The sequence below is a fragment of the Eublepharis macularius genome, chromosome 1 (assembly GCF_028583425.1).
Source record: "Eublepharis macularius isolate TG4126 chromosome 1, MPM_Emac_v1.0, whole genome shotgun sequence".
Classification (NCBI taxonomy): Eukaryota; Metazoa; Chordata; class Lepidosauria; order Squamata; family Eublepharidae; genus Eublepharis; species Eublepharis macularius.
Genome location: NC_072790.1, coordinates 63,419,655 through 63,443,665, shown reverse-complemented (window position 1 = coordinate 63,443,665; position 24,011 = coordinate 63,419,655). Strand labels below are relative to the sequence as shown.

Sequence of the window (24,011 nt, the reverse complement as noted above, 5' to 3'; positions counted from 1 at the left end):
CTTCATTTATACCCTGTCTTTTTCCAAGCAGGGACCTAAAGTAGCTTAGCATTGTTCTGTTCTCCTCCATTTTAACCTCCATTTTAACCTACCCTATGAGGTAGGTAAGGCTGAGAGGGTGAATGACCCCAGATCATGCAGCAAGCTTCCATGGCAGAGTGGGGATTGAAAGCTGGGCACTTAAAATGTCCTAGTCTGATATTTTAAACACTACAGTATTCTATCTGCACTGCTGGAGAAGTTCCAGCGAATGGAAAGTGCTTTAAAACTTCCCTTCAACATGGGATAATATGAGGATCTAAAAGAACTCTAGCCCCAAGGTGAGCAGTGCACATTCCTAAACGCAGCAGGGGAATGAGTAGCAGAGAGTTGGGGGAGAATCTGACTAAAATGGCTGTCAGGATTCTGTTTCTTCAGGCTGGAAATCTCCTTCCTGAGGAAAAGAGAGAGGCAGAATATCTGCCTCAGTAAAAATTCTCCGACCTCTTTACTTCATGTAAATCCAGAAAGGACAAGGAAAGCAATGCACAAATTCCTCCTGAACATTCTCTTACAGAATTAAGGGGGGTGGAGCCAAGAGGAAAGGTTCCAGCTCTGTTCCAGCCCACCAAGAATGTTATTTTATCAAAGTGTAAAGACTGATGGAACAGACCAAGGAGAAATAGACTAGTGAAAGAAGTAAACCAGTGCTGCCTTCTGCCATCCATGTTATATCTCAGTTGACAGGCTTTTGCCCAAATGAATCTCTGCTGCATGAGCCAAGCACTGATAGGCATTTTCTTTCCTAGGCACTACCCTCCACAACTGTAGGGAGTATAAACAGGAAGAGGGTTATTGCTGCAGGAAAAAAATGCCTCTCTACTTTTTCCCATAATTTTTTTTTTATAAAATTTTTTTATTGGATTAGATATCATTAAATTGTACGTTACAATCAGTTTCCTTTAATTTTTCCAATTCTAACCCCCTCCCTTTCCCCCCCTTTTGTTGACTTCCAACAGTTTTCCAACCCCTTGTCCCTTTTCCCTTACTCATTTTAAATTTATTCTATCTGTCAAACATAAACTTTCACTTTCTTCTAAGCTTATCTATATAACACAGTGCTCCTTCTGTCTTCCTACTTACTTTAACAACTAAATAATACATAACTAAATAATACATTCTTGGCATATTTTCTTTTGATAATAATCATTTAGCTAATTTTGGTACTCTATACTCTATCTTATAATCTCATCTTCAATATGGGACAAACAATTTATCCCTCATTTAGCATAATTTTAGATACTTCTATAAACAGTACATTCAATATAAGTCAACCAATTTAACTTATACTCTCTATATTACTTTTTCTACATATCTTATCTTCATACTGTTTTAATTATATAATTATATTATTCTTTCATTATGCAACTATCCACCAAAAATAGTCAACCAATTTGACCCATATATACCTCCAAACCAATTCAATCAATTTAATACATTATACAATTATTGCCAGAAATGAAATTAATTAGTTTCTATCCTTATAATTAGTTAATTTCTATCATTATAATTCTTGTAATAACACCTATAATACTTAATGCTATATATAATAGTCTAATAAAGTAGTTGCTTAGAAATTCTCATTTACCTCTCCACCCCCCGGTAAAGTCACCTCCCTCTACTTTTATTATATTTCAGTAATTTTCAAACTGCCACAGTTCTCCTCCCACCTCCCATTTCTTCACTAAATATTGTTTCAGCTTCTCCCAATCCGTGTTGAACTGTCCTGGATCAAGGTCTCTCAATTTCCTTGTCATTTTGTCCATTTCTGCCATGTACAGCAATTTATATATCCAGTCCTCAATAGTTGGCACTTCTTGCACTTTCCACTTTTGCGCGTACAAAAGTCTAGCCGCTGCTGTCATGTAAAATAGCAATGTCCTATATTGTGCTGGAATGTCCTCCATTCCCAAGTTCAGTAGCAGGAGTTCTGGGTTCTTATTAATTTGAAATTGTAAAATCTCGCTTATTACTCTTATTATTTCCCCCCAGTACTGCCTAGCTACCTCACAAGTCCACCACATATGATACAAAGATCCCTCATGCTTTTTACATTTCCAGCATTTATTAGACGTGTTCAAATTCCCTAGCACAATTTTCTTTGGTGTCATATACCAACGATAAATCATTTTGTAGACATTCTCTTTAATATTGGTGCATGTCGTGATCTTCACTGTATTCTTCCACAAGTATTCCCATGCCTCCATTGTTATTTCCTTATTAAAGTTTATAGCCCACTTCACCATTTGCACTTTAACTGTCTCATCTTCAGTATACCATTTCAGCAGCACTTTATATACCTTAGAGATTTCCTTTTTATCCTCTTGTAAAAGTGCCTGTTCTAATTCCGAATTCTCCATTCTTATCCCTCCCTTCGCACAGTCCGAATTATAAAGATCTCTAATCTGTCTGTACTGAAACCAATCGTAACTTGGAGACAACTCGTCCTGCGTCTTTATTTTAAGTTTGGAAAATTCCATTCGGGTTATCTCCTTGTATGTTAAACACTGTTGTTCATTATCGACAGTTCTCGGATCTATTACTTCATATGGAACCACCCATGAGGGGATTCCATCTTGTAGATAATTTCTGTACTTCTTCCAAGTTGTGAATAGGCTTCTCCGAATATAATGATGTAAGAACATAGAGTTCGCTTTTACTTTATCATACCATAAATATGCATGCCATCCGAATATTTTTTATATCCTTCTAAGGCCAGTAATTTCCGGTTTTTCAGCATCATCCAATCTTTCAACCACACTAAACAAATTGCGTCATAATAAAGTCTTAAGTTGGGCAGTTGCATTCCGCCTCTTTCTTTTGCATCTTGTAACACTTTCATTTTCACTCGAGGCTTTTTGCCTGCCCAGACAAAATCTGATATTTTCCTCTGCCATTTTTCAAACTGCTTAGAGTCTCGGATAATTGGTATTGTCTGTAACAGAAACATCACTCTTGGCAACACATTCATCTTAATTACTGCAATTCTTCCCAACCATGACAAGTTCAGTCTGTTCCATTTAATCAAATCTTGCTCTGAGTCCACAGTTTCTCATAGTTATTTTTAAATAAATCTATATTCTTTGCAGTCAGTTCAATTCCCAGATATTTCACCTTACTTGTTACTTTGCAGTCTGTTATTTCCATTAACAGTTGTTGTTTTTGTTTAGTCATATTTTTACATAATATCTTTGACTTCTTTTTGTTTATATAAAATCCTGCCAAATCTCCAAACTCCTTAATCTTCTCTATTACTTTTGGCATATTCTCCATTGGATCTTCCACAATTAACATTATATCGTCCGCAAATGCTCTGACCTTATAGGAAAAGCCCTTTATTTTTATTCCACGGATTGCATCGTCTTGTCGTATCTGTATCATCAGTATTTCCAACACCAAAATAAACAACAGTGGAGACAACGGGCAACCTTGTCTTATTCCTTTACCTATAGTCAGTTTCTTGGTCACCTCGTCATTCACCACAATTGCTGCACTCTGGTCTCTGTAAATTTCCTTTACTGCTCTTATGAATCTTTCTCCCATTTGTAGCTTTTCCATGGTGGCAAACATAAAGTCCCAGTTCAAATTATCAAACGCTTTTTCAGCATCCACAAAGAAGAAACCAACCTCCTTGTCACAACGTTTGTCATAGTATTCAATAGCATTTATAACTGTCCTTAAATTGTCTTTGATTTGTCTATTTGGCAAAAAACCAGCTTGCTCCTCCTCAATAACTTCAGAAAGCCATCCCTTCACTCTTTCCGCCAGTATCTTCGCAAAAATTGTATAATCATTATTAAGTAACGATATAGGTCTATAGTTTTTCACGTTAGTCAGATCTTGCCCCTCTTTGGGGATCAGTGATATATTGGCTTCACTCCAAGTGTCTGGGATCCGTTGATCCTTTAAAACACCATTAATCACATCCTTTAGGAATGGTGCCAGTTCATTAGCCATTACCTTATAAAATTTGGCTGTAAGTCCATCCGGTCCTGGCGCCTTTCCCAAATTTGTTGACTGTATTGCCTTTCTTATTTCTTCCTCCGTTACTTCATTGTTCAGTTTGTCTCTCCAAGCTTCCGAAATTACTGGGAGCTTCATTTTCTCCAAATATGTCGCTATTGAGTCTTTATTCACCTCTTTTTTATTATACAATTTAGCATAAAATTTATAAAAGGCTCTACTGATAGCTGTCTGTTCCAGGTACACTTTATTGTCCTCACAGATTTTATTTATTATTTTCTTCTCCTTTCTCTTCTTCAATTGCCATGCCAAATATTTCCCAGGTTTATTTGCACCTTCGAACGCCTTTTGATTCATTCTCTTAAGATTCCATTCCAATTCTTTGTTGTTCATTGCTGTCAACTGTTCTTGAAGAATTTTAATGTCCTGGTAGATTTTCTTTTTCCCTGGTCTTTTCTTTAACTGTATTTCTTTGGCTTTTATTTTCTCCGTGATCTCCTGTCTCTTCTCCTCTTTTTTTTTCCTGGCTCTTCCATTTAAGTCCATTAATAAGCCCCTAATTACTGCCTTGTAGGTGTCCCATACCTTGTTGGTTGGTACTTCTCTATTCATGTTATATTGTATGAAAAACTTTGTTTCTCTTCTCAACATCTCCATATTTTCTCCCTCTTGCAGCAAATCCTCATTTATTCTCCATCCTTTCCTTTTACTCCTTTTCCCCAACTTCCACATAATTGGATTATGATCTGAGCCTACCATAGGCATTATTTCCACATCCTTAGTCCAAAGCGCTAAGTCTTTTGAGGCCCAGATCATATCGATTCTTGATAGCATAGAGTGTCTCGCGGAGAAAAACGTATATTGTCTGCCTTTGGGATTTTGTCTTCTCCATACATCTTCTAAAGTTTCCTGTTGCGTCAATACAAAAAACGTCTTTGGTAATAGTCCTCTTTTCTTTTGTGCAGTTACTGACTTTTTATCTAGTTCCAAGTTTGTCACTCCATTGAAGTCTCCTGCAAGAATTATCTGGTCATAAGAAAGTTCATCTAATTGCTTCCTCAAATCCTCAAAGAAGCTTTCTTTTGCTCCGTTAGGTGCATAGATTCCAATCACCAATACTCTCTTTAAATTCCATATACATTCCACTGCTAAAAATCTGGCTTCCGCATCTTTCATCACTAACTTTGGCTGTAGCTCCTCTTTTATATACAATACCACTCCCCTTTTTTTCTTATTAGAGGCCGCTACAAAATCACTGCCCAATTTATTCAATTTTAGATACTTTGCATCCTGTTTTCTAATATGAGTCTCTTGCAAACATACAATATCACAATTTTGTTTTAATAGCCAGTGGAAAATACTTTTTCTCTTATTCGGTGAATTAAGTCCATTTACATTCCAAGATAAAACGTTGCACTCCATATTCATAATCTTGTTGATGGTAAGTCCTTTTCATTGTCCCTTATAAACTGCTCCATCTCTGATTCAGATCTGATGTGCTTTTTCGCTCCTCCAAATTCAAAGGACACTCCTTCTGGTAATTCCCATCTGTACCTTATTTTCATATCCTTCAGAATCTGAATTAGAGCTTTATATTTTTTTCGATCTAACAACACCGATCTGGGTAATTCCTTCATGATAATAATCGTCTTGCCATCAATCTCCAATGGATCTTGAAACTGTTTAATCACAATCTTCTCTTTTATATTTCTCTTCGTGAATTGCACAATCACATCTCTTGGTAGTTTCCTCTGGGTCGCAATTCTTGAATTTACATGATATACCACATCTAGGATAGCCACAACTTCCTCCTCTTCCTTCCCCAGGTATTCAGCTAACACCTCAGTGATCTGTTCTTGAGCTGTCTTTCCTTCCACTTCCGGCAAGCCGCAAAACCTCAGCTGCTTCTCCATATGTTTACTTTCCGCAACCGCCATTCTCCCCCTCATCACCCTCACCTCTGTTCATTGCGTATCTGCTAAGTTCTCCACCGCGCTTTCCACTACCTTGACTCTTTGCTGTGTTCCCTGCAGGTCATTTTGCATTGTTTCCATACCTTTCTTCACTTCTGCCAGCTCATTTTTCACTGTCTCTTTAACCTCTTTAACCTCTTTCACCAACTCCGGTTTCATGTCCTTGAGCTCTTTAATCACTTCTAAAAATTTTTTATCCAGATTCTCTATCGCCGATTGCCACTCTTTTTTCGACATCGTGGGGCTTGCTTTAGCTCGCTCCCACGAGTCCGCTCTCTTCCTTAGCTCCGTGGCGTTTAATTTAATGTCCTTTTAGTTTAAATGTCCCGGTCTTTCCGAAAAAAACTTTTAAAGAGTCCAAAATGTAGGGCGTCTTTTCTCTATGGTTCCTCTATGATTTTTGTAATCCAATATGGCTTACTTCCTCTTTCGCTGAAGCCGCGGCTCTTCCCCTTTCAAAAATGGCGATTCCCTACTTCCTGCCCTCTGGCAAGGGCCGCCTCTCTCCAGCAACTCTATTGTTGTTACGTACTTCCTGTTTCCCGACTTCCCACAGCAGTTCTCGCGATGGTGAAACTTTCTCACAGCCTGATATCTCCTTATAGCCACAGGTATTCAAAACAATAGTCCAATTTCTTTAATAACTTCGTTGAACTTAATCCTTTTTCTAATATAATTCTTGCCGGGTCCTCCCCTCCTTATACTTAGTCTGTTGCAGTTTAAAAATCTACTTTAATTCTTCTTTACTTTTAGTAATCTGTCCCGTTTCAAGAGATAGTGATCTTTACCTTCTCATTCACTTTCCTTGGGTTGTAATCGCTGTTTCAATCTTAGATTCCCATCCACTCTTCTTTCCCCTGTTGAAGCTTGGGCATGTAGGTCTTATGCCAACTGCATTGGCACCAGGACTGCCGCAGAGATTGTAGCCGACCTGTTTTAGGGTGGGACCTCAAGGGTCGGGAGAGGATCCGTTGCGTAGGACCCCCCCTCGCCCGAGATTGACGCGCCCTGAGGTGCTTGAGCGTTCTATGCCTGTTCTCCGCCTGAGAACAGTTGGCCGCGGGCTGGATTTTGCCCCGCCGGTCGCTTAAACGGCAGCCCGGTCAGCTCCACGATTAGAGCTGCGTTAGACCTTCATGGATCCCAAACCGGAAGTCTACTTTTTCCCATAATGGATGTATTTCTATATGAATAATTTGCACAGTACTCTTCAAGAATATTGCCTGGGGTTTGGTTTATGACAACTAGTGGGAGGAGCTAAAATTGATGGGAGTAAAATGGGTATGTGTGATGTTTTGCCATGTAAATAGTTTATGGGAGAGCCAGTTCAGTGTAGTGGTTAAGAGCGCTGGACTCTAATCTGGAGAGCTGGGATTGATTCCTCACTCCTCCACTTGAAGCCAGCTGGGTGACCTTGGGTCAGTCACAGCTATTAGCTCTCTCAGCCCCACCCACCTCACAGGGTGTTTTGTTGTGGGGATAATAATGACATACTTTGTAAACTGCTCTGAGTGGGCATTAAGTTGTCCTGAAGGGCAGTATATAAATTGAATGTTGTTGTTATTGTTGTTGTTGTTATGTTTGTTTATGCTGATTAACGTGGGGATTTTCAATATATGTTTACTGTGAGTTTAAATGCAGGCCTCTAATGTGAGAAGGAGAGGGGGCCGGATGGTCTGTGAAATGTGCTGTGATTGGAAAGTAGCTGTACCCTGGGCGGGGCAGAGTTAACTGAAGTTTTAAACTGCTGAGAGAAAGTGTGTATTCTGTCTAGGTTAGTCAAACTGTATGGAAGCCTGAGAGCGTGTCTAGTTCTGAGACACTCTGTCTACTTCAGTCATTCTGTGTGGAAGTCCATGTGAGAGAGAAGAGATTTATTCTGTTACTGTATCTGTGAAGAACTGAGGGAAATTAGTCTTTGTGACTGAGTCAGGGAATAAACATTCAAGAATATATAACTATTTTGAAATTACCAAGCTTATGAACCTATTCTGAAACCAGTATGTTTATCAATACTCTGCAACCATCATGCATATGTACTTATACGTAAGTCCCAGTTCTGGTTAGGCAAAACACCTGTTTCATCTGGAATATTGGATCCCTTTTTTTAACCTCACAGCCACCTGCATGTGCTAACCATTCTGTCATACTGCTATCCATACCTAAGCTTTCCTATAATTCCAGTTAAACTGAAAGACTTTGTTGACAGTGAAAACCTTTTGGGAACACTGAGGAAGCCAGGGAGGCAGCAACATATAAGTCACACAATGGGGGCAAAACGCCACAGGTGGGGTTAGTGGTAGGAAGGTGTTCTCAAGGTAATAAACTTGGATAAAGTAGAGAACACCTGAAGTTCGGTGGGGGGGAGAAAAAGGAGTGTGGGTTGTGACCAGGGCTCTCTTGAGGTAAAAGTTTAAGGTAATGTAAGGAGGAGCTGTAATAAAGATCCAAAGCAGGTTAAAACAATAACCGCCCACAGTGGGCTCGTGGATTTCATGAAGGGCCCCCTTACCATTTCACCCCATAATTCAAGCACATCTTCTGTCTAACAGCTATTACTAGAGTAATTCCACAAACTACCAGCCTATAAATGTTGAACTTAACATTACTTTAAAAATATTTTGATTACACTACAGGTTGAGTTCCGATTTTCTCCACAACAAGTATATATCATTTCTAGAGTCACACTTATTCTAGGTTAGTCACAAAACTCCTCTTTTTTCTATTGTTCATGTTTCTTAATCCATAAATGCAGAGGGGAGAGTTGTTTTCTTTTCCCTTTCCCTTTGAATTATATAGATATATGTATTGTTAGTGTGGCATGTTTAGAATTGTGTGTTTTTTCTTATTCTCTATGTTTATTATGTTATGGTGTATAGTTTATAGTTTAAATAAAGAAAAATTTTAAAGGCGAAAAATATTTTGATTGCACACAATTTACAAGCAGCTTACACATGGCAGTCTTCATGTGGCAATTGTGCAGTCTGGTCCACTGAACTGAGAATTTTCTAATGTATGAAGATTTAATAGTATGCTCAGTCAGGCACAATGTTGTTTTGGCTGTTATGGAGAAATCAGCTATTCAACATCTATTTTTCACAGCTGTAAATCCCCAGTGAGAATATAAAGAAGCTGTTGTAATATATTTTTATTATAGCCCACCCCTTGCTGAAAAATTTTCCCCATCACACCAACCTCTGAGTATGATATAAATTTCTCTCAGGTGTAAAGCAAACAATGTATGTGTTATTAATTCATAACACAGTGGGCAATAAAAAAAATTCTAATCAAGATCCATGCAAATGAATATGATGCAAACATTCTCTCTGTCGCACACAAACTAATAGAAGCACAATACCTGGCACTGTTTCTGTTGACTGGTAGAACTGTGGAAAAGCTCAGTATGTGGTTGTTGTGATGCATTTCCTCTTGACTTGCTTCTTGTAGACACATGAGATGTGTCTGAAATCTGGGATCTTTCACGTCCATAGCTATTGTCTGCCATTTTTGTTTTGTCTTCATCTGAATCCGTCACAAAGACAAAATCAGCTTGGAAAAGATCATCTTTGTCCATTTTCCCTTTGCTTGCGTTACACTCTTGTGGTTGTAAATGTTTGTGGATATTCCATCTACATCCAGAGGCTTCACTGTTTCTCTTAGGTCCACTTTCTATGCCCCGGCCTTCAGCAATTACTTCAGTCTATTAAAAAAGAGATGTATATTAATTCTATTAATTTTAGGTGATGATGCTTGTTTACCTAATCAAGAAGAACTTGGAGCTTATTCTGCAAACTGAGCCTACAGGAAAAACATGTCCAAGATCTCAGGCCTCAGGAAAGACTGGAAGAGTCAGAGAGAAAGGTAGTTGGGGGCTTTATTGTTTAACAGTGTTGTTTATAATCTTAGCGCCTACCCACTTTCACCACCCCACTGTCTGGTGCATGAGTGCATGAGGTCCAAAACAAGAAAGGCGGATTTCCCCTTTCTAGCTACATAAGAGAGCAAAACAGAATAAATACTTCATATTATATCAAGAGTGATATAGAAATAGACTGCAGATGCAGTCAAGTAGAATGGACTATGAGATCCAGCCATGACTGAGAATGGTTTCTGGCTGTGGGATATTTAAACACAAACAATAGCTCCCATAATTATCAGAGGGACAAATCTGGGGCAAGACCCCATATTATTAAAGGAACAAAAGGGCTTCAAACCAGAACATTCGCTGAGCAGCCGAAACAAAAGGAATTGCAGCTGGGGAGATTGACCATATAAATAAGCACTTAAGACAAAGCAGAATTGTTGTCTTACAATGAGTCACTTGCTGGTGTTAAGTTTGGTCCTTAACCCTTTAGATGCTTATCTTGCATATCCATATTTCTGTTCTAGTTGTCACACAAGTCAGATTCCATGGGCATAGCAATCTCTAAATATTTAAGAATTAAGTGCACTTTTTAAAAATAAACAGAGGATAGCCATTTCTGCTGATAGCTTTCTCTCTCTCCTGCCCCTCATTGCAAAAGCCCTGGTGGCTCAGAGGTGGCTACTTCTGACACTGGAGGTGGGGGAAACAGCATGGTTTGAAAAGCACATTGCTGCTTCTCTGAGCTTTGTCCCAACAGAGGTCAGTTTTCCCTGCCAGTGCCAACCTCTGCCTCCAGGATCTGGATCAACCTGGGCAGGGCTCTTGAGTTTGGACCATGAAGAGGGGTACTTAGGTATGGTTAGTGAATCACCTCCCCTTTCAGACTTCCTGTGCAGACTTCCCTGTGTTTAAATTTTTGTCCTATTTTTGAAAAATGCATCCCTTATAGTGCTATAAGCATGTACATTTTTTTTTAAAAGGGGTGCTGTGATGTCATCAATGATGCCACCTATGATGACTGCACCCTCCCTTGAAAATCCTGATTATTTAAGGCATGTGCAGAACAACATAAGCTGACTCCACAACTGTACAAATGCAAAGAGAGGGCAATCATGCAGAAGAACCATACCCAAACTGATTCCAGTTCTTGAAGATCAACTGAAAAGAAGTTCAGGAAAAAGCTGAGTGTGAGGAAAAGCCCATTGCCTGAGATCTCTAGAATCTGTGCTGGGCTTTTGGACTGCAAATTTGACATTTGGTGAATTTCCTTGGCTTGGTTCTGTTCCAAAACAACACTCTGTTTATGAATGCTGATCACAGTTTCCTCCCACTCCTACAAGAATGCATACTCTCTCTGATCCTGCAAGGAAGCATGTCTCTCAGTTTCTATATACTGTACTCCACTTTACATTTCAAGATTTTCTTGAATTTAACTATCAAACAACAATTACAAAGAGAGCAGCGAGAGAAGTAAATATTTGGATACTGGTTGGAAGAAATTCATATATTATAAATCATTGTCAAAATATAAATAAGCCAAAGTCCTACCGTGTTTCTAATATCTTGATTTTTCTTCTGAAAAGGATCCTCTGAAACCCTCACAAGAAATGAAGAGGCATCAACAACATGGAACTGACTTGGCAGTCTTCCGAATGTGGGAACAAATGTGAACCTCAGAAATCCAGATTCGGACGGAACCTACAATAACATGTGCAGATATTTCTTTTTCACTTTTTCAATTTTAAAACCCAACCCCCATTCTTTGTGTTAGTTTTCAGTGTTTTCTGTTATCTTGAAAGTTCTCCTAGGTTTCTAGTAATACATTCTCTATCCCTGGACAGCCTTATTATACTTTGCTCGGTGACTGTCCTAGCTGTTTATTATAGTGTATTTTCACCTGCACTATGTAATCTGCTTTAGATCTCAGTGAGGAGGGTGGACTATAAATATGTTGTTGTTGTTTTTCTTGTTGTTGTTTTTTGATCCACATGGTAGGGCCAAGCTGGGATATAGATGTATAATATAAATTTGAAAGGAGGAAAACCATTTTCCACAAGAAATTAGTTTGAAAACTCCAATTGAGTCATCTTCCAGTTTTTTAAAAAAAGTATATCTGATCATTCCGATATAATTATCCCTCATTACAGGGTAGGGGCTATTTGCAAGCATATACATTCAAATGAAATAAAATGAACAACTGATTGATGGCTACTTATCTTCCTTACACTTTTACAGCAGAAGAGCCTGACATTTTACAGTGAATCTAAAGTTGCAGGCAAAAGGGGACTGCAAAAATCATATTAACTGAAATAATTTAGATTTCTAAAGCTTAAGAGGGAATGTACAGTTTTATAAGCATGCTAAAAGAAGAGTTGTATAGAATTCATTCAATGCCCTTATAATTTGCAGAGCCATTTCACAACTCAGTCTAATTAGAAAATTGCTTTTCAGTTTAGCCACCAGCATATCAGAGCTTTCCCCCCCTTTATATAAAGGCTTCAATTAGAGGGTTTCATTACCCTAAAAAGAAGTCCCTATTGCAGTTGAAGCTAGATAACCAGAGCCAACTCAATATTGCAGAGCAGTTGAGCAGAAGAAAACACCATTACCAACACTGAAATCTAAATTTTATTCAAAATGATTCAAGTAATTTTCATGAACAGAAGGGCTGCTGATTATAGATCACCATAAATTTCACAGACGTGTCACAATAAAATCGAGCCTTTTTATCCACTGATTATGTCAGTTGTTGAAGATTTTGAAATTTCTTTTATATAGCACAGAAAATGGTAGAAACCTATACATGAATTGTTAAAAAAATTGAATGGACACACAGAGAGACCATAGCTTAAAATCTGTAAGTCTTTCTTCCCCTTTCCCAGGACATTCCACACAGTCAGTCACTCAAAGAACAATTCAAAAATGTCTTATGTTTTATGTAGGTAAATGTAGAAGTAGATTCTAGGAGATGTATGATTTAGTGATTATATGATTATCTTTTTGAGTTTATAAACTGAAATAAAATTTATTTTAGGAATCAGTCTGTTTAAAATGTAATGTCAAACAGTTTGAAATAGACTTATCACCATTATTTTAAAGGGTACTATCAAATAGTAGCAGAGGTGACTCTTTGGAGCTCAATATGGTTTACTAAATCTCTACCCAAAGGACTATTCATTCTTTAAGAATAGGGATTATTTATGAACATTAGTGATATTTTAACTAATTCTGTCAAGATAAATTCAAGAGTGTAGCCACTGCCTAAGGTGTCTTCCACATAGGGTCAAAACTTCATGGTAGCCTCATTGCTGATGCAGCTGTATATAAAATGCAGTGGCAACTGGGCTTCCATATTACAGGTTTCCCTGCCCCAGTTCCCGAGAATTGGCCATTCCTCCTCTGATAGGCCACGATGGCTTTTGCAATGTTTTATTAAATCAACAGTAGAATATCATATTATCAATATATGGTTTCTCTGAATTGCCAGCTTTCATTTTTAAGAGTAAGTCTCTAGCTCTTTCTCTTGTGGAGATACACCTTTCCCCTTTTATCTTCTCAAGGGAAGGGGCTAGAGACTGACAGAAGAAGAAGAAGAAGAAGAAGAAGAAGAAGAAGAAGAAGAAGAAGAAGAAGAAGAAGAACCCCTGGGAATTCAGAGAAACTGCTACGCCCATCAGTACAATGATATATCAGTACAACAGTATTATATTGCCAATTTAAAAAAAGAAAACTCCCCATCAAAGGCTGGGGGAAGAAATGGCTGCCATGGGAACAGGGTCAGGGAAAACGACTACTATGTGGGCCTGAAAATCTGAATTTTCCTGCTCACATAGCAGGCTTTACTGCAATATTTCCCGAAACTACAGAGCAAAGCAGGTTTCAGAAAGATTGGAGAAAAGCCAAGAAAACCCTCAGAGGTATATGAATACACCTAGAACTGTATATACTACCTTATACTCATTGAAGGAAGAATAGGATAAAAATGTGATAGAATTCTAATAGATAATTTTGTACACATGAAATTTCCTTTTTTAAAGGGGATTTAGTGAGTCCCCACCCAAAAACATTTTGCGGCAATTCGTGAATGTCTAATTTTCTGCAGCTAAATACACAGTCAGTAGGAAGCCGTGATCACATTCACAGGCCCAGGAAAAACGGGAGTTTTTATCGTTCAACCTCTCTTGGAATGTCCTTACTTGTGTAAAATAGTCTCTTGTGTACACAAAACTAGTACAGGTATGGAAAACCTGTTCTACTCTCCTGCAGTTCAGTTTACAACAACAACAACAACATTCGACTTATATACTGCCCTTCAGGATGACTTAACACCTACTCAGAGAGGTTTACAAAGTATGTTATTATTATCCCCACAACAAAACACCCTGTGAGGTCGGTGGGACTGAGAGAGCTAGAAGATGAGACTAGCCCAAGGGCACTCAGCTGGCTTCAAGTGGAGGAGTGAGGAATCAAACCCAGTTCTCCAGATTAGAGTCCCGCGCTCTTAACCACTACACCAAACTGGCTCTCAGTGTTTAAGAATGGTGGGGGGACTCTCATCTGGAGAACTGGGTTTGATTCCCCACTCCTCTGCTTGAAGCCAGCTGGGTGACCTTGGATCAGTCACAGCTCTTCTAGAGCTCTCTCAGCCCCACCCACCTCACAGGGTGATTGTTGTGGAGATAATAACAATATACTTTGTAAACCGCTCTGAGTGGGTATTAAGTTGCCCTGAAGGATGGTATATAAATCGAACGTTGTTGTTATTTTTTATACACAAAGAGTTTTTTACATGAACAATCTTTCTGATATAAGAATCACCCACTTGGATTCTGAAGCAGTATTTTGCAGGAAAATGGCACAAGGTGATATTTTAAAATCTGCAGTTCATCTATTAACATACACACATGCAAGTTGTGAACAGATCTATGATCATCAGAGCTATCTAAGGGGTTCAAGATCTCACAGGACAGTCTGTGGAACAGGCTCTCGTGTCACAATCAAAGGCTCATCCAGACTGAGTTCATTCTGGACATCTGAAAGGCATCCCCAGTTCACACACTCCTGAAGTAATCCTCACTGAAATCAATATGCTTAAGATTTCCTCTTTAAGACTAAACTTTTATATACCTAGAAATACCAATGCCCTAATTTAATGGTCTTGTTGAACAGCAATGTCTCTGAACATTTTTAAAGGTACAACATAACTTTATCCATATAGTTTCCTACCTGTTCCCTGTAAAGAAACCGTAGAGAAGAACTTTCTTTCACAGCTGGCGTCTCAGTTGGTTCTCCATTTTGTGGGGGCTGCTGAAAGAAAAAAGGAAGGTAAACCCAAGACATTAAAAATATTCTCACTACAATTCTGGCAGAGTCTTAGGAAAAGAATATATTTTCAGCTATTTCAGTAATCTCTCTAGAGATTGTTTTAATGGGATATTCAGAAAGCAGGCACTTCGTGTGGGCGTAGGAAGAATTTGGGATATAAAGACTCAATTTGTTCAACTACCCACTTACTTAGTTGTTACACTGTAAAGTACATTGTCAACTTCCTAGTGTTAAAAGATGTCAGTAAATGATTTCCATTAATTAAAATATTAAATATATGTGTATATATATATCTTAAAACATTTATATATATATATCTTAAAACATTTCCATTTCCTAATATCAATTAGGCCACAGACTACAACTTATCTACTAATTCCTAGAAAGAATTTCAGATGGAACTACAGTAAAAACTATTAACACAATCTAATTGACTGAATTGGAAAGTTGTATTTCTTATAAATCTTGGTGTTTTTTTTAAAAAGAATACATGACTAACTAGGTATTAGTATTTTCTCCTAATCAATTTCCAAGCCACTTTACCCAGCCCCAAACAACAGGTTTTGCAGTCTTCCCAGGATGCTAACCACCTGTGTGAGCTTCTTTATTCCATCAAAAATTCTTGTGCTTCATGAGAGAATCTGAATTGAAGCACAGCCATTGAGCTGACATTCAGAACTGGGTTGATTTTCTTATTTTCAGGCTCATTCATAGCCAGCCACTAAGCAACCAGAAGCTGAAAGACAAACTGAATGCTACCTATGGTAGCAGTTATTTTGTGGACCTTCACAATAATACCTCACATCTTTGTATGTGTACTACTTTGCATAGGTTTCCTTGCATTTCCTCTTATGGGAGAGTGCACTAGCAGAATAGGGAATGAGTTGTGATGCAGTGGAAATTTATGAAAACCTATGCAAAACATTACACATGCAAAGCTGAAAGGCATAATTCTGCCACAGGCATTTCCCCCCAATCAATTTCTAAGTCACTTTATACAGCCAAAAACCAGAGAGTAACCAGCAGTTCTTAGAGAGGAATGAAGTCATTTTCAGGGTTTGCCTGGAAGTTATGTGATGCTGTCATGCAGATTGTAAATGATTTGTTATCTTTTTTTTCTTTCTGCCAGAGTATAGTACTCAATGGAGTGACAGGGAGAAAATGGGTGTGGGGGGGTATCATCATGCGACACTGCAACATCACCTCCAGCTAGGAACCCAGAAGTGATGTTGCCACAATGTTCTAGGAATGTTCCTGGTCTCTATGGTTTTTACCATAGAGATTGGGGGTAAATCCTAGAGTGTAACACAACATGGTGATATCACTTTTGGTTTCCTAGCCAGAAGGGGCATCACACAATGCCATTTTGCCAGATGTGATTGGGACTATGGCTGACAACCTTGACATGGCAATCTGGGAAATTCCTGTAGATTTGGTGGCAGAGCCTGGGGAGGACAGAGTTTGAGGAGGTGAAAGAGCTCAATATGGACATGATGCCCCAGAGTCCACCTTCCAAGGCTTACATTTTCTCCAGCAGCACTAGTCTTTGTAGTCCGAAGACAAGTTATAATTATAGGAGAACTTCAGAACCCATCTGGAGGTTGGCAGCCCACAGAAGAAATGTACCCTTCCTAAATATTAGAACCAGAGCACAATTATATATTTTCCACTACGGTGTTACTGATTGTCTTACTTTGTATAAAATGTCCTACCATGTAGATTGCTACCATCACATTACTGTCATCCATTTTGGTTTGCTTCTCCCCCCACCCCGCCCCATACCTCCTTCTTGTAATGTGAATATCTTCTCTTTTCTATCTTTACTTGGTTCAGTAAAAAAGTTCCAGACCATTACCATGACAGGACAGCCAGCAAACTTAGAAGGACTCCTTGTAATTTAATCATCTAGACTTAGTAGGTGGGTCTGTCTCTGCAACCTACCTTACCTGGTGTTAGACCTCACCTGGCATTAGCAACTAATTAATCAGGGCCTCTCATTAACTTGTTGCATTAGCACTATCCAAGGAAAGTACCTTCTCCACCTTAGCATTTTCCTCCAAAAGTGTTATGAGCCAATTTGAAATATTTAGAATTGTCTACAAAGTCACTCACCACTTGATCAATCCAAAACACACACACCCTGCCTGATACCTTCTTTCTCTTGTCTTTTCTGGATTTCTTCCTAAGATCCTCAACCCTGCATTTCTCTTCTTCATCCAGTCAGGTTATACAGCTGGAGCTCGCCTCCCTTACCTTCTCCCATCTTTCCAAGTCTAAAAAGAAAAGAATGTTTGGTTGTTGGACCGGGGTCAGAATCTGTCCCCAAAGCTTGGCTTGACATCACCTCAGTTTGTGCAGGTTCAGGGGTATCCCTTCTGGTCATGTGCAATGTGACCTTGTGTCTCTTCCCTTTTTGTTTATTTACTGTCCAGATGCCAGAATCCTTGACTTGGGAACTGATCTTTGCTGGACCTGCTGCAAGATAGATAAATATCTTGAGAGCCGGTTTGGTATAGTGGTTAAGAACAGCAGGACTCTAATCTGGAGAACCAGGTTTGATTCCCCACTCCTCTGCTTGATGCCAGCTGGGCAACCTTAGGTCAGTCACTGCTCTCTTAGAGCTCTGTCAGCCCCATCCACCTCACAGGGTGATTGTTGTAAGGATAATAATAACATCCTTTGTAAACAGCTCTGAGTGTGGCATTAAGTTGTCCTGAAGGGCAGTATATAAATTGAATATTATTATTGTTGTTGTTGTTATTTTACCTCCCAGTCTCTCTCTTCCCTGCTTGTGTGGAATGACTTGCATGGTGTTTTAATGCTTAGAGTGACTCTCTCTTGATGTGGTTACAGTTTTCAGTGCTGTGAACACTTAATGTTATTTTGACTGTTTGAGATTGCTTAAATTCCATCCCAGATATCTGCGTTATTTCCCTCAATTAATGTTGTTTCTGTTCTAACACAATCCAGATCTCAGTATTCCTTCCAAGCTTGTTGAAGCACCTCACTATTCTGTCAAAGATCCCTTAAAGCAGCTGGTGTAGGTCACTACCCAGACCTGGTGCATTCCTTGAGCTGGATATAAAAGCTAAGCCAGCAGTTCCTTTAGGCAAAAGAGCAAGAAGTGCTGGGTTTTCTTGCACAGGCATGTTGTGTAAATTTGGGCTCAGTGTGGAAACTGTACCTCATTCACATGGACCTGTATCTAGGACAAACAAATGACAACTTGGCAGTGGGGGACATGAGCTCATAAGATGCTTCTGGCAAATACGTAACAACTCTCCACACAACCGCAGTAACATATGGGGTATGATGTATCTTACAAGTGGGATGCAGAACTCCTTTCAGCAAAAGGAAAGCCAAACTTGCTTAAAACTAATTCTAGTTTGGACTCAAATGGAAAAAGTGTGCCAACGTCAGACTTGTTTTCTTCTAGCCTTATGGTAATCTAGATATCTAAAGTTTCAACTAGCTGTCATAATAGTGCTGGTCTGGTTTGGATAAGCAAATAAATGGGCAGCAGAGGGGGAGGGATATCAGGTTTGTATTATTGGATGTTAGATACCCCTAATCAAAACCTCCTCAGCTCCATTCACACAATGCCAGGCTCTAAGAAGCTGCTACCCAGCAGGATTTGCTTTGTATGTTTATGCGTGCACATGTTAAGCAACCATGTGATCCAGGACTTTTTTTTCTGGGAAAAGAGGTGGCAGAACTCTCAAGAGGGAAATGAGGGAGAAACACATGGAATTATTTGAAATAATATTATTTTCATGCACTATTGTCAAGTATTTTCAAGAGGTGCTGGAACTCCGTTCCACCACGTTCCTACTGAAAAAAAGCCCTGGATAGATCACATAGTTCTTTACAGACTGCACCTTCCCTTCTGAAAAGGTGCCAAATGGGTGGGAAAGATCAATCCATCACAGTAGCATGAGGTCATAATAAAGAGAAGCAGCTGGCTGAGTATGTGAAGGGAACTTATCTTGAGCACTTCTTACGAAATTAAGGTAGCTATTCTAAAACAGAATAAGCCTTTGAAACTAGCAGGTAGGTGAAAGCTAACACTTAATTTTCCAAAGCAATTAAGCTGGCTATAAAAAACGCTTTTTCACACTTTTTAAACTTTGAATCAAGCATTTCACATGGTGAACATGGAATATGACTGATGTGTTCATGACTTTCATTGCTGAGAAGGGAATAAAGTAATTATTCCCTTTGGGATATGCCAATAATTGACAATGCCTGCATCTATGAGAATCTAAGAAATCTTTAACTAAAAAAGTCACACATCTGAACTTAAATTAATTGTTTATTCCAAAACTTAATGTGTGTTAGGATTCTTGGGAGCAAGAACTTAAATAGCACAGAATTTAGGATACAATAAATTAAGACATTATACTGCTTCTTATTTCTAAACACATATCAAGTTCTCATAACTATAATTTGGTTATATATTAGACACATGGATCCCATCTCATTTAGAAATTTATAAGCATACTCTGTGTTATATAAGAGCCTACACTAGATGATGCCCAGATTTCTCATTAATTTCAGTAAAGGCAGGAGATTTTTATACATAAAAAGTTATGAATTTTCCCACTGGTTGAAATATGAACACTGTAGTATGCCAGGAGGCCCTGATGTGCTCATCAGAACCTCTGCCCCAAAAGATATCTCTGAAATGGGACATCTCTATTTTTACCACCTGGTGAGGAATATCTTTTAATTTAAAAGCACAAATTTTTGGTAGAAGTTATTGTAAAAATAACTGAAGATGTGTCTACATTTTTCAAAATATTAACAAGAGGAAAATAAAATAAAAATGATTATTCATTTTAAAGGAGTCTAATTAAAAATAATTATCATGATGTTGACTTGCTAAAGATTGTTTGGTATTTCCACCCTACTTAGTAAAGAAGCCACAATAAATCTGTAATTCTATAAGTAGGAATCTGAGTGTAGTAGTAAAAGTTATTTAAAATGTAAGAGAGTAATCTAAAAAACAAAGTTGTAAAACCTGAACTTGGAGGCACAAAATTTATTTGAGTATGCATGCATCATTGCCTTGGAAGGTGATGATATCGACAGGAGGCCCCTTTCCAGTCACCTGCATGGAGTGTGCCATATTTGTTTTCCTCCCGGAAAATAAGACGGACTTCACTTGCCAGAAGTGTAAGCTAGTCAGGCTTTTGGAGGAGAAGATTCAGAGCCTGGAGGAGAGGATCACTACCCTTCAGGAAATCAAGGAAGGGGAGGATTTTATTGAGAAGAGCCTGGGGACTCTGTACAAGCATGAAGAAATAAGTCCAAGAGAAGAAGGAAGAGTCGATCTCCCTTCTGGGCCTCCTCTCAGTTCCGCAGTACAAACCAGAAGACGTTGACTAAGGCAACGCTCTGGTCCACTGGAGCTCAAGTATCATTTTGAGATGCTTGAGATAGTGACAGAGACGAGAGTGGAAGGAGAACCACAAAAACCTGGAGGAGGAAGTGAAGAGGGCATGGGCCACACAGAAGTGGAAGAAAATGGAAGGTGGTGATCATCGGGGACTATCTGCTCAGAGGTATGGAACTTCATGTGTCCAGGCTAGATCCCTTATTCTGAGAGATGTGTTGCTTGCCGGGTGCCAGGATTAAGGCTATTACAGACCGACTGCCAAAACTTATCAGACCGACTGATTATACCCGTTTGTGCTGGTTCACATGGGAACGAATGACACGGCTGCAAATACTGTCACAAGAATTAAAGAGGACTATGAAGCTCTTGGAAGGCAGTTGAAGACAGTGGGGGTACAGGTGGTATTCTCTTTTATCCTTCCTGTCAAAGGAAGAGGAATGCAAAGGGAGCAGACCATACTCGAGGCGAATCGTTGGCTGAGGTGGTGGTGCCGGCAGGAGCGCTTTGGGTTCTGGGACCACAGGATAAGTTTTCTTAGAGAAGGCCTTCTAGCACACGATGGGCTTCACCTTTCAAGTTCAGGGAAGAAAATGTTTGGAAAGAACCTGGAGAGCTTCATCAGGAGAGCTTTAAACTGATGCCGCAAGGGCAGGGGGATGATCAACATGGGGATTTTGTGAGGGAGGAGAGATATCTCTGTGACCCTCAATATGGGGCATATCCCATCACTCACCTGGTGAAGGATATACCACCTTTCCCCACATGTGAATGTGTGTAGTAGAGTCCACAGTGAAGTACAGTGAGAAGAAATATACTTTAAGATAAGTTTTAGTTAAAGAAGAGTTTCATTTAAGAGCTTTTTACCATAATATATTCAACAAACTGAGAGAGAGACATATTCATCACTTATACAGGAGACAGAGACAGTTTTCTGTAACAGACATTTTACAACTGACACAGACAAAACAGAATCTTCACTCACAGCAGGGAGGGGCTACTTCAGGAGCTACAGACAAACAAACTATACACAGTGTCAAGCCCTTCAAGCACCCTGCACATTCAAATGAGACCCCAGTGCTTTATTCCTACAGATTTAGGTGAAGAAGTGATAACAACGGGGGCCTACCTGGGTAGGACAGATCAAACAAAGGTACAAGGCTACAGGTACCTATATACCAATGCCCGAAGTATGGGTAATAAGGAAGAGTTTGAGCTTCTCTTGCAAACAGAGGGCTACGATATAGTATGAATTACTGAGACTTGATAGGATGATTCACATGACTGGAATGTGATAGTGGATGGGTACGAGTTGTTCAAGAAAAACCAGAAGAGTAGAAGAGGAGGCAGAGAGGCATTGTATGTGAGGAGAGGGCTTGATTGTCAGGAAGTTCTGGAGAATGTGGTTGACAGCCCAGTGGAAAGTATATGGGTGGAAATAAGGGAAGGACAAAGGGTATTGTTGTTGGAGTCTGCTACAGACCACCTGACCAGGGAGAGGAAATGGATGCTGCCCTCCTTGAACAGATTGGTAGAGTATCCAGACATCAGAACCTTATAATTATGGGTGACTTCAATTTCCCCGATGTGTACTGGGAGACAAGCTCAGCAAAGTGACAAGACTCATGCAACTTCCGGTCCTGCCTGGCTGATAACTTCCTTTTTCAAATGGTGGAGGAAGCTACAAGGGGCTCAGCCATTCTAGACTTAATATTAACCAACAGGGAAGAATTGGTAGATGGAGTGAAGGTGGTGGGGACCTTAGGGGGAAATAACAGTGTCAAGCCCTCATTATTCCAGCAAGACAGAAACATGGTAAGGGCTGTGGACAGAGGGTTTCAGAATAAGCTAAGGGAGAAAAAGGAAATGTTCAGGAAATGGAAAAAGGACAGAACTCTAAACAGGAATATATGAGGGTTACTAGGTACTGCAGATCAGCCATCAGAGAAGCCAAAGCTCAGTACGAGCTGAGTCTGGCCAGGGGGGCTTGCTACAATAAGAAAAACTTCTATAGATATGTGAGAAGCAAACACAAGGTAAAAGAGGCAACTGGACCGCTGTTGGGAGTGGAAGGAGAAACTCTAATGGAGAACAGAGAAAAAGCAGACAGGCTTAATGACTTTTTTGCCTCTATTTTCTCCCTGAAGAACCTGAGCCCATCTAAAGATGGTAGTAGACATGACAGGACACCTGCGGAAGCTAGTTGACATTGACAGTAAGGTTGTGGAGAGGCACCTGGCTGCACTGGACGAATACAAATCCCCTGGGCCAGATGGTGTGCACCCAAGAGTGCTCAAAGAGCTTTCTAGAGAATTTGCAGAGCCTCCGTCCATCATCTTCAAGGCCTCCTGGAGGACTGGGGATGTGCCACAAGATCGGAGAAGAGCGAATGTTATCCCAGTCTTTAAGAAAGGGAAGAAGGATGACCTGGGAAACTACAGGTCGGTCAGTCTGACTTCTGTTGCTGGGAAGATATTAGAGCAGATTTTAAAGGGACCAATCTGTAAGCATGTGAAGGACTGCTTAGTGATCCAGGGAAGTCAACATGGTTTTGTCCCCAACAGAACTTGTCAGACCAACCTGGTTTCCTTCTTTGATTGAGTGCCGAGCTTACTGGATTGTGGGGACTCTGTCAACGTGATTTACCTGGATTTTAGTAAAGCTTTTGATAAGGTCTGCCATGACATTCTAATGGGTAAACTGGAAGGCTGCGGACTGGACTATAGGACAGTTCAGTGGATAGGGAACTGGTTAGAGGACCACACCCAAAGAATGGTGGTCAATGGTGTTTCATCAGATTGGAGGGAGGTGTCCAGTAGGGTTCCTCAGGGCTCAGTTTTGGGCCCAGTATTTTTCAATATTTTTATCAGTGATCTGGATGAAGGGGTAAATGGGCTACTCATTAAATTTGCTGATGATACCAAATTGGGAGGAGTGGCAAACACCCAAGAAGATAGAGTTAAAATTCAACAAGACCTGAATACTCTGGAGAAGTGGGCGGTTGTGAACAGGATGCAATTCAACACAGGTGAGTGCACAGTATTACATCTGGGCCACAAAAATGTGAAGCACAAATACAGGATGGGGGATACATTTCTGGGTAGTAGTGTATGCGAAAGAGATCTTGGAGTAAGAGTGGACTGTAAACTAAATATGAGCAGTCAGTGTGATGCGGTGGCAAAAAAGGCCAACTCAGTCTTGGGTTGTATCAAAAGGGCCATTGCATTGAAATCGCAGGAAGTCATCGTCCCTCTCTATACAGCCTTGGTCAGGCCGCACCTGGAGTACTGTGTGCAGTTCTGGAGGCCTCACTTCAAAAAGGATGTGGACAACATTGAGAGGGTGCAGAAGAGAGCGACGAGAATTATCAGGGGTCTGGAGACTGAGCCCTACAAGGAAAGGCTGAGGGCCTTGAGAATGTTTAGTTTGGAAAAGAGGAGATTGAGGGGGG

At 39.7% G+C, this 24,011-nt stretch overlaps 1 protein-coding gene across 5 annotated transcripts in view; it reads right to left on the bottom strand.

The window, feature by feature from the left end:
- Positions 1 to 24,011, bottom strand: part of MLIP (muscular LMNA interacting protein) — a 106,052-nt gene that overhangs the window by 56,809 nt on the left and 25,232 nt on the right. For 4 of the 5 annotated variants that reach the window (XM_054981671.1, XM_054981514.1, XM_054981752.1 and 1 more), the window contains exons 2-4: positions 15,067 to 15,147; positions 11,389 to 11,538; positions 9,334 to 9,675 (exon numbers count right to left, since the gene is read on the bottom strand). In XM_054981671.1, coding sequence (XP_054837646.1) covers positions 9,334 to 9,675; positions 11,389 to 11,538; positions 15,067 to 15,147 — 573 coding nt within the window. The remainder of the gene's footprint in view (positions 1 to 9,333; positions 9,676 to 11,388; positions 11,539 to 15,066; positions 15,148 to 24,011) is intronic. The other variant, XM_054981597.1, reaches the window with a different exon arrangement.